General features: G+C 46.4%; 1 protein-coding gene across 1 annotated transcript in view; it reads left to right on the forward strand.

Annotated features, from left to right (window-relative positions):
* Positions 1-1,479: 1,479 nt before the first annotated feature.
* Positions 1,480-14,990, forward strand: part of FRMPD1 (FERM and PDZ domain containing 1) — a 360,497-nt gene continuing 346,986 nt past the window's right edge. The window contains 1 exon segment of the mRNA XM_030194418.1: positions 1,480-1,580. Coding sequence (XP_030050278.1) covers positions 1,480-1,580 — 101 coding nt within the window.

The following is a 14,990-nucleotide window of genomic DNA, read 5'->3' on the forward strand; positions in this document are numbered from 1 at the left end:
TAAATGCACAGATGATTACCTGTCCTTCAGAAACCTAATTTTTTCAATTTAGCCTTTCAGAAAACAAGGAATTCTATTTGAACATTATCCATTCATATAATTAATTTCATTTCTTCATTCCTCCCTAATCCTATCTAGTCCTAATTATACCCATATACTTCTTTGTTTACAAACTTAATTATGATTTAATCTTCTTCTCTATCCACCTACCCTAAAGAACAGTTGCAACCAGGTTAATTCACCACATATGCTATATTTGTTTTACAAAGCCAATGTTATAGCATTATTTATTATACTTTATAATCTGTTTTTGTAATTTTTAATATGTATCATTCATTTAATTGTTTGTTATGTAAGCCACATTGAATCTGAGTAAAAAATGTCATAAATAAATAAATAACATGTTAGCTTAGCTATATTACCATGTGCTAACTGGTTAGTGCATGGATAGTGCAAGCTCTTATTTTCCTACAAAATGTATAGCAGTATGTGATGCAGTAATTTGACAAAGTGGTCACACGTCATTGGTATACATTAGTTCCCCCCCCCCCCCCCAAAGGAAAAAGTCATTTTTATGGCTGCAGTAAAAATGGCCTTTAAGGCCACTTTTTACCAGAGCTTCGTAAAAGGACCCCAAAGAATAGACAACAAGTGCAACATACCACTTTTAAATAGTTTAATATTCCCATTTGCTGCTCAAGTGTCACCAATCTGCCATGCTGTTGGTCTAACATCTACATTGGCCACAATTTCGCCAAATTTCACATTCAAATTAGAAATTACAGAGTTAGAGATGTTTCTGAACTCTTGAAGGCATCCTGTAGGGCCTCCATATTAATTAATACTGGCTTCTTTAAAGCCCTAAAGACAGAGTTTACCTACTTGTAGGAGGGGGAGATCACCATCTGTTGAGAAACTTCAATCACCAAAGTTTGTTGAGTTCTAGGCAGCAGCCCTCCTCATCCTGTTGGCAGTGCAATATTCTCCACCACTGCCAAACTGGATATCTCTAGGCACATGAACTACTTCCAGGTCTCAGGGGTATCAGGCTTTGCTCACGCTATAAGAAACCCAATCCTCACTGAGGTTCATAGGATCTCCCATGGACCCCACTGAAACAGCTGTAGCATTTCTGCAGGCAAACGAGCCACCTCCAGCCAAAGTTATCTGAACCAAACAAGGCACTGAACCAACACTCAGAAGGGTGAGCATGCATTATGTCTCTGTACTTCCCTGTAATCAATAAGCATACACCAACCAGAAACGAGGTAAGGAGAGCTCAAGAATGAATGTCCTCTCCTATGCCACCTTGGTTCCTCTCCAAATTTTGCTGCCTTTAATGAAACATTGCATTTGTCATCCAAACCCGTGCAGAGGGCAAGTTATAATTCAGATCCTTCTTGTGCAATGTAGAACTTATATATGCTTAGGTTAATGATTGCCTTAATACAACATATTTTCATCTTCCCTTTCAGGTAAATGGAAGAACGGGAGGCTAATTTATTGCAAACACGCAGAACGCATAAAGTAGAACAAATGGTAGCAAGATGGCTCCGTCGATCAAGAGACAGTTCACACCGGTAAGGCTGGTAATTTTATTTTTACATAAAAATGCTTTCCTTTTACATTTGTTATCTCTAATTGCTTCCTTTAAATGTCATCTGGCTTTTTAAAGTTTTGTCTGAAGCTAATGTATTCTACATTTTTTCAGAGCATATAAATACGCAACGGATATGATGATATGGTATTTTGAAATAATACAAAGCTACAAAAGGGGTTACTTATAAGACTTATTTGTAATTTCCACTTGTAGATATTGGTATTTACCCTTTTTGGTGGTATTCGCTACCGAACACAGACTTGGTGCTCCAAGATGTGTTTTTAAGCGCTGCTTGACTGGACCTTTGCTTTCTTATCTGAAGATTTTTTATTTGTGATTTATTTGAGCATGTTTACTCCAATCGACCCCTGACGTAGGCGTTTGTACACCAAAACATGGCCCATGTTGGGTATTTGTATTAAAGGTCTCTTGATTGTTCCAATCCTGAAGGCCTTTTTGTGTTGGTTTGTGTACTTTCTGACCCTCTCTTCTGTTCCCCATTTACATGTTTATATCACATGTGTAACAACTGATGTCAGAAAGCTGTTATTTACATGAGGAGATCCATACTATATAGAGAGATCTCAAAGAGGCATGGCTTGAGCGGACTAAACTCTACACCAGAGCTTCCAAACTGTGCCACAAAACTCACATTTGGGGTCATGACTTAGGGGGGCTCTCCATAGGGGCATCCATCATTCTGTACCTCCGGGAGGCTCACATAATTTTATTTCATTGCAATCATGGGGTCATAGCCACAAAAAGATTGGGGTCTACACATATAGTCCACATTTCACAAAGACAATACACATGTATGGTTTTTACATGTGCTCAACAACACATGTAGATTTAAAAAGGTCTCATTTCGATCAGGGCATTAAGATTCTTGCTCCTTAATCCCATGTAGTTTCTCTTCCTCCAAAATGAAAGAACTTGGCTTATACCTTTTCAGTGGTAGTTCAAGATGAGTTATAAGGTACAGTGGCTATTACTATGTTCTTCAACAGCTCACAAACTAACCTTGTTTACTAAGCTGTGCGGCAATGCCGACACAGCCCATTCAAAGTGAATGGGCTGTGTCAGCAATAGCGCATGCAAGCCACTAGCATGGTTTAGTAAACGGGGGTAAGTCTGTACCTGAGGTAAGGGAGGATTAAATTACCGCCTTTACCACAGGTGTGGGAGCAAACGTTTTTACTGCCCTGTGGAAGCAGTAAAAAGCCTTGCTCCCGTGGTAAAAAAAAAATGATTACTGTGAGTCCTGCATCTTCTCCTCCTTCCTTCCATCCTTCCTTCTTCTCTTTCTCCCCTCCCCATCCTGCCTCGTCGCATCTTTCTACCTTATTGAACCGCAAAAAAGATCCCCCATAATCCTGCTCTGGGGCCTTCCCTCTACTACTGGCTCTTGCCTTCAGATATAACTTCCTGTTTCATGAACCAGGAAGTTATATCAGAAGGTGGGAGCCAGCACAGAAGGGATGGCCCCAGAGCAAGCCTATGGGGGATGATCTTCGCAGTGAAAACAAAATGCCAGACCTGTGTAGGGGAAGGGGTTGGTGCAGGTAGGAGGGTGGGCTGGAGCTGAATGGGACAAAGGCAGCGCTGGAGGGAGGGAGTGCTATAGCTAAAAGGGAGACAATGGTGCTGGACCTGTGGGGCGGGGCAGTGCTGGACCTGCAGGAGGGGGCAGTGCTGGAGGGAGGGTTTTCTGGAACTAAATGGGGGGCAATGCTGAAGGGAGGGCTGGAGCTAGAGAGGACAGAAGTAGTGCTGGAGGGAGGGAGGGCTGGAGCTGAAGGGGACAGAAGCAGCGCTGGAGGGAGGGTTGGAGCTGAAGGGGACAAAGACAGCATGGGAGGGAGGGAGGGAGCTGAAGGGGACAGAGGCAGTACTGGAGGGAGAGGGAGGGCTGGAGCTGAAGGTGACAGGGCAGTGCTGGAGGGAGGGAGGGCTGGAGCTGAAGCGAACAGGCAGTGGAGCGAGGGAGGGATTCCAGGACTCTGTCCTTTCCTGGTTCTCTTCCTACCTCTCCCTCCGCACCTTTAGTGTTCACTCTGGTGGATCCTCTTCTACCTCTATCCCTCTGCCTGTCGGCGTACCTCAGGGTTCTGTTCTTGGTCCCCTCCTCTTTTCTATCTACACTTCTTCCCTTGGTTCATTAATCTCATCCCATGGCTTTTCCTACCACCTCTATGCTGATGACTCCCAAATCTACCTTTCTACCCCTGATATCTCACCTTGCATCCAAACCAAAGTTTCAGCGTGCTTGTCTGACATTGCTGCCTGGATGTCTCAACGCCACTTGAAATTAAATATGACCAAAACCGAGCTTCTCATTTTCCCCCCCAAACCCACCTCCCCGCTCCCCCCGTTTTCTATTTCTGTTGATGGCTCTCTCATTCTCCCTGTCTCCTCAGCTCGAAACCTTGGGGTCATCTTTGACTCTTCTCTCTCCTTCTCTTCTCATATCCAGCAGACCGCCAAGACCTGTCGTTTCTTTCTTTACAACATCCGTAAAATCCGCCCCTTTCTTTCCGAGCACTCTACCAAAACCCTCATCCACACCCTTGTCACCTCTCGTTTAGACTACTGCAATCTGCTTCTTGCTGGCCTCCCACTTAGTCACCTCTCCCCTCTCCAGTCGGTTCAAAACTCTGCTGCCCGTCTCATCTTCCGCCAGGGTCGCTTTACTCATACTACCCCTCTCCTCAAGACCCTTCACTGGCTCCCTATCCGTTTTCGCATCCTGTTCAAACTTCTTCTACTAACCTATAAATGTATTCACTCTGCTGCTCCCCAGTATCTCTCCACACTCGTCCTTCCCTACACCCCTTCCCGTGCACTCCGCTCCATGGATAAATCCTTCTTATCTGTTCCCTTCTCCACTACTGCCAACTCCAGACTTCGCGCCTTCTGTCTCGCTGCACCCTACGCCTGGAATAAACTTCCTGAGCCCCTACGTCTTGCCCCATCCTTGGCCACCTTTAAATCTAGACTGAAAGCCCACCTCTTTAACATTGCTTTTGACTCGTAACCACTCGCCTCCACCTACCCTCCTCTCTTCCTTCCCGATCACATTAATTGATTTGATGTGCTTACTTTATTTATTTTTTGTCTATTAGATTGTAAGCTCTTTGAGCAGGGACTGTCTTTCTTCTATGTTTGTGCAGCGCTGCGTATGCCTTGTAGTGCTATAGAAATGCTAAATAGTAGTAGTAGGAGGGCTGGAGTTGAAGGGGACAGAGGTAGTACTGGAGAGGAGGGAAGGCAAGGAGGGAAGGTGAGATGCTGCATGTGAGTGGTATAAGGACACAGAGGGGGCAATGCCAGATATGGGAGGGGGTAAATGGGCACAAAGAGATGATGCTAGGCATGAGGGAGACTAGGAATATAGAAGGGAGATGCTGGACTTGAGGGGCATAATGAGGAGTGATGCTGGACATGGGGGGAGGGGATAGGGACATAGAGTGGTGATGATGAATGTGGGCAGATGGACAAAGGGGAGATGCTGAACAGGGAAGTAGTGGGGAGATGGACACAGGGGAGATGCTAGACAGGGAAATATAGGGAACACAGAGAAGGGTGATGCTGAACATGGGGAAAGATAGGTACACAGAGATGGAAGATGGATGGTGAGCATGGAGAGAGAAGAAATGTCAAATGAGTAGTGACTCTGGTGAGCGAGTTAAAAGAAGACAGAAAGAAACAGGAATCAGAGGCTGTGATCAACATAATTTGTAAAGTAAAATGACCAGACAACAAAAGGAAGAAAAATAATTTTATTTTCTATTTTGTAATTAGAATATGTGAGATTTGAAATGTGTATCCTGTCAGAGCTGGTGTTAGACATTGCTGGGGTCCAGGGCAGAAATTTGTGAGGGGACCCCAAAGCCTAGGCTGTGCCTTCTTCAACTTCCAGCAGGCTTAGGGCTCTCTCTGGCCAGGGGGCATTTGTCCTAGTTGTATTTCCCCAACACCATTCCTGGCATGTGTGATCTTTGTATTTTGCACAGTATAGAAGGAAATGCATCCCTTTCTATTTCTTTGGTGTGGCTTCTTGGGGTTTTGGTTTAATATATGTTTATCATTTTTGGTCAGCTATTAAGTATTTGGCATTTGTGTTCTGTGTATGTGGCCAAGGTTTTCTGTTAGCATGAATTTTCTATGTAGCATTCTGTAGTAATTTGGCTTGTTCGGTTTTCCCAGTAGTGGAGGGGATATTTGTGAAGGGGGAAGGGAGACAGGGTTTTTTTTTTTTAATCCTTGTTCTGAATTGTTTGTGATTTATAAAATGACAGTTGTACAGAATATTGTTTCTTTTTAAACTTTAATAAACTGATTTAAATATAAAATCATAAGTGTTCAAGGCTTGTATGGATGGGATCAGACAGAGCTCACGAGGATGGGGCAGAGACAGGGACAGAGCTCACGAGGACAAATTTTGTCCCCACATCATTCTGAACATTGGTGTTCCTGGGTTTCAGTCCATTGCACTAACCATTGCTCCTCTACTGAAATATGTGGCATTAGGTTTTGAGTCTTCAGTACTGTAAGCCTCAAGACTGTCAAGCTCAGGCTTGGCTTTATTCAAATTGGTAACATTGCAATATTATTCTAGCATATAGATAACAAGTTTCAACAACAAGGGTTTCAGATCCAGACAGCTGAAAGTTCAGTTTACAGTACTCAAATGATCAGACTCAGTTCGGGGTCTAATCTTCAAGGAATAGGTTCAACATAGAGGATCCCTATACGGCAAGAGGATGAGGTAAAGTATGGAGGCCTATATTTGGTCCATGTTGATCAGTGGTTTTTAAACTGTTGACAGCAGCAGGCAGAACTAAGCCCCAGATATTCAACGCTGGACCATGTCTTGCACTGGCATTCAATATCTGGGTTATCTGCTGACTGCCACATAAGTAAGCAGGCAAAGATAGGACTGCCTTTTGTACATTCTATCTACCTTGCTAGCTATGTGGCTCCCACACTGAATATGGCCAGTGCCCTCATTAGTGATGGCTCGTCCCCCTGACTCCACCCATGGACTGCCTCAGCACTAATCCAGCACTATGTTTGTTTATTAAAATTTGTTATGCCGCACTATCCAGGTACAGAGGTCAGGGGTGGTTTACAAAAACTAAAACACAAGAATAAAATCAAGGAAAGGAAACAGAATTCCATTATTAATAGGAAAGATAGACATGCAACAAGAAACAAAATTCAATTTACCAATCTTATATCAGGAGCCCAAGTCGAGAAATAAAGCTTCACTGAGAGTGCATGCCAAACGCACAAGAGAAGAAGTGGGTTTTAAGTGAGATCTTGAACTTCTTTAAAGAGGGTTCTGAGTGGATATAAGGAGGTAGATCATTCCACAGTTTGGGTCCTAGGAAATAGAAGGCAGAGTGTCAGGTGGAATCTAGATGTGTAAATTTAGGAGTCGGGGAGAACTAAGCGGTGAGAATCTAATGAATGAAAAGATCTTATAGGAGTATAGGGAATAATTGATGTTGAAAGAAAAGAAGGAAGACAAGTATGGCATGACTTATGGACCAAGCAGTGAATTTTGAAAAAGGAATGAAAGGAAAAAGGCAGCCAGTGGAGCTGGTGGAACAAAGGGGTGACATGATCACAACGTTTGGCCCTACAAAGGAAACGAGCAGCTGAGCTGTGGAAAGTTCTTAGTCTTTTTAACTGAGAGTGTGGAAGTCCTGCATATATAGAGCTACAGAAATCGAGTTTAGAAATGACAAAGGCACGAACCAAAATATGTAAATTTGAAAAGTCAAAATAAGAGCGAATGGAACGGTGCCGGCGAAGAGAACAGAAACCTGATTTAAGAATGGTGGAAATGTGCTGGGAAAAAGAAAGTTGTGAATCTAATAACCTCCCCCCCACCCCAGATAATGGAAGGCAGTAACTAGTTGAACTGATTGGTTAAAAAGGATCAAAGGAATTTTAGGAGTTGGAATGGGACCCGTAATCAAACAAGCAACAGTCTTTTCTAGGTTAAGAACAAACCTGTGTTCAGTAAGCCATGATAAAATGGTGTCAAGACAGAATTGTACTTTAGAGAGATCAATATGGTCAATGTGGTTAAGTGCTGCTGAATATCCAGGGACTGCCTGCTGAGCTGGGTTTAAGTGGGCAGGAGTCTCTCCTGCTCACTTAAACCCCACTGAACATCGGCCCCATAGAGTATTTCTGCTCAAAGTGAAATTTAAATGACTTTCATATCTGTCAGATTCTCAGGTTCAGAGCCCGCGGGGACGGGCTCTGGAGCAAATGTGAGCCCTTGGGCTGCTGACGAGGAGCGACAGCAGCAGGCAAAACCCGCCAACCAACGCTGGGCAAGCACACCGGCATTGGCAGGGACTGCAGGCACTGCCCAGCGAGCCGGAACACACGGACTGGAATCCCCCGGACTGGAGGACACAGGACTGGAACACACACCGGACCAGAACACACTGGACTGGAGCGCACCAGACTGGAACACACACCGGACTGGAACACACTGGACTAGAGCACACTGGACTGGTCCGTACAGCTTCAGCTGCTCTTGGCCACTACCCCCCCCAAGGGTTGAGCCCTTGGGTTCGAGTGGCCGGCAGGACTTACCGGATACCGGATGACACAAGGACCAGGACTGGAAACAGAAGAGACAGCAGTGCTCCAAGGAACTGGACTAACCAGGGCACTCCTAGGCCTACACTAACAAAAGGACTTCCTAAGCCCTATACTAACAAGCTAAACACAAAACTAGCAAGCTTCCTAAGCACTACTCTAGCAAGCTAGATACAAAACTAGCAAGGTGCTTCCTAAGCACTACCCTAGCAAGCTAGACACCAAAACTAACAAGGTGCTTCCAAAACCAAGAGGGAAAAGCAGGGGAACCACAAGGGAAAAGCAGGAAAGCTAAACACAACTCAAAGTGCACACTGCACAACCACTAACCAGGACCTTTAGCAAAAGCAAGCAGGGAAACTAGACACAAAGTCAGAAGTGCACACTGTACCACCCTACCTAAAGCAAACACAACCGATGCCAAGGCACTGAAGGAAAGAACACCACTTCCTTATCAAGGCCCTCCCAGATGATGTCACACTCCCTAGACCCAGGCAACAGCACACTGACCCAGAGAGCACACTGAAACCCATAGAGGCCCAACCCACACCAATGCAGCACCATGAAGCACTTGAAGCCAGTACACCCAAAGAGAGTTAGAGCTAACTCAGTCCACACACACAGCTGTAGTAAAGTGAAACAATTAGCCCCATGCTGCTGGAAGCTACCAGCACAGAGAGAGAGAGCCAGCTGCTCAGAAAGGACAGACAAAAGAAACAGAAGCCAGCTAAGCTGACCACCAGGAAAAAGGTAAGTTTCAGAGGGGTTATAACCACAATCATAACACTTTCACATTTTAAAAAAGGCATGGGAAGATGGCGGCGTATTAAGACGCACTAAGAGACGTCTCTGAAAGCCCACTTTGGAGAAAAGAATTACCTTCTTCAAAATGCCCCACACTAAACGTAAGGGGTCGACGAGACTAGTGCCCCCACCTACCTCGACTTCTTCCCCGATCCAAACGGGCCTTGAGTGTTTCCTAGTGCCAGTCTCCCAGATTGTAAGTGATACGGATCCCATAGCGGGGACCTCAGGGGAAGCGGAGGCCCTGCTGGGAGAGGAAATATCTCTTTCTCCACCTTTGATACTGAAACCTCTGTGCCCGGCGTCGGCGTCGATTCCAATAGGTGAACTGCGCCCTACCGGAAGTGTTTCAGGTACGGTTCCCAGTGAGGGTTTGGAGTCGCCACGGAAGACGCTGAGATCTGAGGCAGGAGCCTCAGAGAAAATGCAGGAGGAGATAAGCCTAGAAATGATCTGGATGAAGCTGAATAAAATCAATTCGACTCTACAGCAAAAATCAGGTGAAGTCTCTACCTTTAATAATAAATTTAAAGAGTTAAATTCAAAAGTGGATCTTATAAAAGATGAACCAGCTGAAAAAGTTCAAAATATTCAAAAGAATGTAGACTCTTTGCAAGAGTTTCAACAAACTGTGGTGAAGGAGAGCACAGATATTCGAAGGAAAATTGAGCAGATTGAAAACTTTAATAGAAGATTAAATCTACGCTTGCTGAATTTTCCTCAAAATTCTAGGGATAAACCCGCATGATATATTTAAATGAAGTGTTAAAAATTACTCTTGAAGCAATTCCGCCTATAGATAAGATATATTATGTTTCAAAATTAAAAGGAGATGCGGGGGAAAAACAAGAAGCTGGGAATGATTTAAATGATATTTCAGCCATACTAGACCAATCTTTGGATGAAACAACGGAACGATCCACTTTGCTTGTATCCTTAATATTTGAACAAGACTTAAATAACATAATGAAACTCTACTTTAAAAATTTAAAAACCTGTTTTGGTGGTATTAAGGTACAGATTTTCCCTGCTGTAACGAAATCAACCCAACAAAGAAGGAAGGCTTTTTTGGCATTGAAATCAAGGACAGCAGATATAGGAGGGACATTTTTTTTAGTTTACCCCTGTAAATGCAATGTTAAATTGGGTGAGGTAAAATATACCTTTTATTCGCTTGATCATTTAAAGTCATTTCTGGACTTGAAACAACTGAAGTAATATCAAGATAAAGATGGGAACAATACGCCACTTTGTTACTTTAGATTTGATATGTTAAGAATTTTCCCTAACTCTAATCGCTCTCCCCAAAATTAATGTGGTCTAAGGAAGCAAACAAGATTATGTTATGTTGAATTTATGAAAATGGTGTTTATATGAGATTTTTCTTTTTGTTTTTGTTTAAAATGGTAATAACTATTTTCTTGCTGTGAGTGAGATATGACTATGGCTGTATTTCAATAACAAGTGTATTCTTGTTAAAATTTTAAAACTAATAAACAAATTATAATATAAAAAAGGCATGGGGCGGGGGGGGGGGGGGGGAACATGTACAGAGCAGTAGTTAACAACTGTAATGAGAGAGGGGGGAGGGAGGATAACCTACACAGAGCAGCAGGTATGGTACTTGCCACCTTTCTGAGAAGACTGAATGTGCCATACTGGTCTTTACCTGTTGTCATTTACTATGTTGCTATGTAGGTAGTAACAGCCCTTGATTTGCTGGTATCAAGATAGTGTTCTGAGAGATCTTTTTTTGTGAGCCTCAAGGATCATTCCAGTAACATAGGGGAGGGGAGATACTGGCCTTTAGCTCATACTGTGCAAACCCTTTTTAATTATCTCATCTTAAGATTTTCAGAGGCTCCCAGGAGCTTAAGGGCAGAGCTAAGGTAAACTGTTGGTTCAAAGGTAGGCAGATAATTTTTGCTTTTATACAAGGAGGTTCTAAGGAAACATTCTTATATCTTTTTCTTTGTATTTTCAAAGTAAAAAGAGAAAATAATGAAGTTCAGAATCTTTACTGTTACATATCAGGATACATCTTTGCTTTCTTACTGATACCTGGATTGACAGGAATATGATAAATATTTTTGAAGGATAGGAGAATATAAATAAGACAGGGCAGAGGAACAGAAGTCCCTTCAGTTCATTTCATCTGCTTTTCTTCTTAAGTAAACCTGAACAGTATCAGGTCAGTCAGTGCAAACATCTAGTCCTTGGTTTGGATTATTAACTAATATTTGATAAAGGGTTTATCAATACTTGCACCATCCAGAACAATGTAGTAATACCAGGGATGCACCATACAGACTCATTGATACTTCTTTGCACTGAAGGATATTTTAGGTTTCCTCTCATTGAGGTACCATATTTACTACGTGGTTCTTCCATACACTTTGAACAATTTCCCAGATAAAACAGGACTTGTCAATACACCTTTGAAAGGAGGGATCAGTCAATTCAAAGTCATGATAGGTGAGATACTGAAACACAGAAGTCATAAAGGGGCATAATCGAACGGAAACGTCTATCTCCATGGGCGTTTATCTCTGAGAACGGGTCCGTGAAGGGGCGGACCGAACCGTAGTTTCGAAAAACATGGACGTTTATCTTTTTTTGAGCTGGGCGTTTTTGATTTTCAGCGATAATGGAAACTGAAAGCGCCCAGCTCAAAAACGAATAACTCCAAGACATTTATTCATGGGAGAGGCCAAGATTCGTAGTGCACTGGTCCCCCTCACATGCCAGGACACCAACCGGGCACCCTAGGGGGCACTTTTACAAAAAAAAACAAAAGGTAAAACAGCTCCCAGGTGCATAGCACCCTTCCCTTGGGTGTTGAGCCCCCCAAATCCCCCTCAAAACTCACTGCCCACAGGTCTACACCATTACTATAGCCCTAAGGGGTGAAGGGGGGCACCTACATGTGGGTACAGTGGGTTTGGGGGGCGGTTTGGAGGGCTCCCATTTACCAGCACAAGTGTAACAGGTGGGGGGGGGATGGGCCTGGGTCCACCTGCCTGAAGTCCACTGCACCCCCTAATCACTGCTCCAGTGACCTGCATACTGCTGCCAGGGAGGTGGGTATGACATTTGAGGGTGAAAAAAAAAGTTGTGAAACGGCATATTTTGTGGTGGGAGGGGGTTTGTGACCACTGGGGGAGTCAGGGGAGGTCATCCCCGATTCCCTCCAGTGGTCATCTGGTCATTTAGAGCACTTTTTGGGGCTATATTTCTGGAAAAACAGGGTCCAGGAAAAGTGCCCTAAATTCTCGCTAAAAACGCATATTGTTTTTCCATTATCGGCGAAAGGCGCCCATCTCTGATTGCCCGATAACCACGCCCCAGTTCCGCCTTCACCACGCCTTCGACACGCCCCCATCAACTTTGTCCGCATCCGCGACGGAGTGCAGTTGAAAACGTCCAAATTCGGCTTTCGATTCCTCACTCTTCTCTCGCCTCCATCCATGTCCAGCATTTCTTCTCTCTCCTCCATCCACAGATGTCCAGCGACCCTCCTGTTCCCCTGCCATCCATGTCCAGCAACCCCCCTGTCCCCTCTGCCCTCCCATCCACATATGTCCAGAAACCCCCCTCCCATGCCATCTACCCATGTCCAGAAACCCCCCTCCCCTGCCATCCACCGATGTCCAGAAACCCCCCTACCCTGCCATCCACCTATGTCCATATGCCCCCTCCCCTGCCATCCACCCATGTCCAGCGACCCTCCTGTGCCCCTGCCCTCAACCTATGTCCAGAAACCCCCTCCCCTGCCATCCACCCATGTCCAGTGACCCTCCTGTGCCCCCTGCCCTCCCCTGCCATCCACCTATGTCCAGAAGCCCCCCTCCGCTGCCATCCACCCATGTCCAGAGACCCTCCTGTGCCCCCTGCCCTCAACCTATGTCCAGAAACCCCCTCCCCTGCCATCCACCCATGTCCAGTGACCCTCCTGTGCCCCCTGCCCTCCCCTGCCATCCACCTATGTCCAGAAGCCCCCTCCCCTGCCATCCACCCATGTCCAGCAACCCTCACGGTCCCCAAACCCCTACACCTCCCATTATACCTCCCTACCTGCTTGTCCTGTGTCTCTCATTGTTCCTCTATTTGTCCACTCCTAGTTTGTTATTATGTTCTGTGCTGCAGCTGTGTGTGCCAGGACTCTTTGTTGGTGGTGGGAGAGTGAGTGTTTACTTTTGGTCTGCTGGTGTGTATCTCAGGACTGTGCCGTGCTTGTGCTGGGTCTTATAGGTGCAGTAGGTGAAGGTGTGCACAGTGGTGTTTCTGGGGTCAGTGGGTTGCACCTTTGATGCTAGGACACCTATATATCAATCATGGATGCACTAAATGCGTTGGTGGCTCACGCCTTGTTAGCATAGGCATTACTATAGGGATGCAAGTGTACCCCTAAAAATCTTCACTGCACTCCCTTTGCCACCCCAGTGAAAGCCTCATTCCAAAGCCTATTCTTCTCATACATTGAGGAAAGCCTTGAATCCCCTAACCTACCCGAAAGGTTTAAATAGGTATGGGGACTCAGCGCTTCCCCAATTTGTAAGGAGGGGGCTTTGGTGTGTGGCAAGCAGTAGAATTCCCCCATTGCTGCTTCCTGTACCAGCTCCACAGTTCTAAATGGTGCCCGCAAACTTTTGCAAGACTACTGGGAGAGGTCATAGCCACCATTTTGATTCTCAGAGCTAGCACGGGCAGCAGCGACTGGGGATCACTGCTGCCCTCCTGAGAGAGTTGCTGCATCGAACGGGGGCAAGGAGGGAGAGGTGCTGCATGATGGGAAGGGAGGGGGGAGGCTGCATTTGAATAGGAGGGAAGGGAGAGGGGGAAAGGATGCATTTGGATAGGAGGTGCAGGGAAGGGAGAGAGGGAAAGGCTGCAAATGAATAGAAGGGAAATGCACAGGGATGGGATGGAATGGAAGGCGGAGGAAATGTTGGATAGGAGGGCAGGGAAGGGAAGCCCCCCTCCCCTGCCATCCACCCATGTCCAGTGACCCTCCTGTGCCCCCTGCCCTCAACCTATGTCCAGAAACCCCCTCCCCTGCCATCCACCCATGTCCAGCGACCCTCCTGTGCCCCCTGCCCTCAACCTATGTCCAGAAACCCCCTCCCCTGCCATCCACCCATGTCCAGTGACCCTCCTGTGCCCCCTGCCCTCCCCTGCCATCCACCTATGTCCAGAAGCCCCCCTCCGCTGCCATCCACCCATGTCCAGCGACCCTCCTGTGCCCCCTGCCCTCCCCTGCCATCCACCTATGTCCAGAAGCCCCCCTCCCCTGCCATCCACCTATGTCCAGCAACCCTCCTGTGCCCCTGCCCTCAACCTATGTCCAGAAACCCCCTCCCCTGCCATCCACCCATGTCCAGCGACCCTCCTGTGCCCCCTGCCCTCAACCTATGTCCAGAAACCCCCTCCCCTGCCATCCACCCATGTCCAGTGACCCTCCTGTGCCCCCTGCCCTCCCCTGCCATCCACCTATGTCCAGAAGCCCCCCTCCGCTGCCATCCACCCATGTCCAGCGACCCTCCTGTGCCCCCTGCCCTCAACCTATGTCCAGAAACCCCCTCCCCTGCCATCCACCCATGTCCAGTGACCCTCCTGTGCCCCCTGCCCTCCCCTGCCATCCACCTATGTCCAGAAGCCCCCTCCCCTGCCATCCACCTATGTCCAGCAACCCTCCTGTGCCCCTGCCCTAAACCTATGTCCAGAAACCCCCTCCCCTGCCATCCACCCATGTCCAGCGACCCTCCTGTGCCCCCTGCCCTCCCCTGCCATCCACCTATTTCCAGAAACCCCACTCCCCTGCTATCCCCCCATGTCCAGCGACCCTTCTGTGCCCCCTGCCCTCCACCTATTTCCAGACCCCCCTCCCCTGCTATCCCCCCATGTCCAGCGACCCTCCTGTGCCCCCTGCCCTCCACCCATATCCAGCGACGCGACTCTCCTC

Source organism: Microcaecilia unicolor, chromosome 2 (genome assembly GCF_901765095.1).
Source record: "Microcaecilia unicolor chromosome 2, aMicUni1.1, whole genome shotgun sequence".
NCBI classification, from domain to species: Eukaryota; Metazoa; Chordata; class Amphibia; order Gymnophiona; family Siphonopidae; genus Microcaecilia; species Microcaecilia unicolor.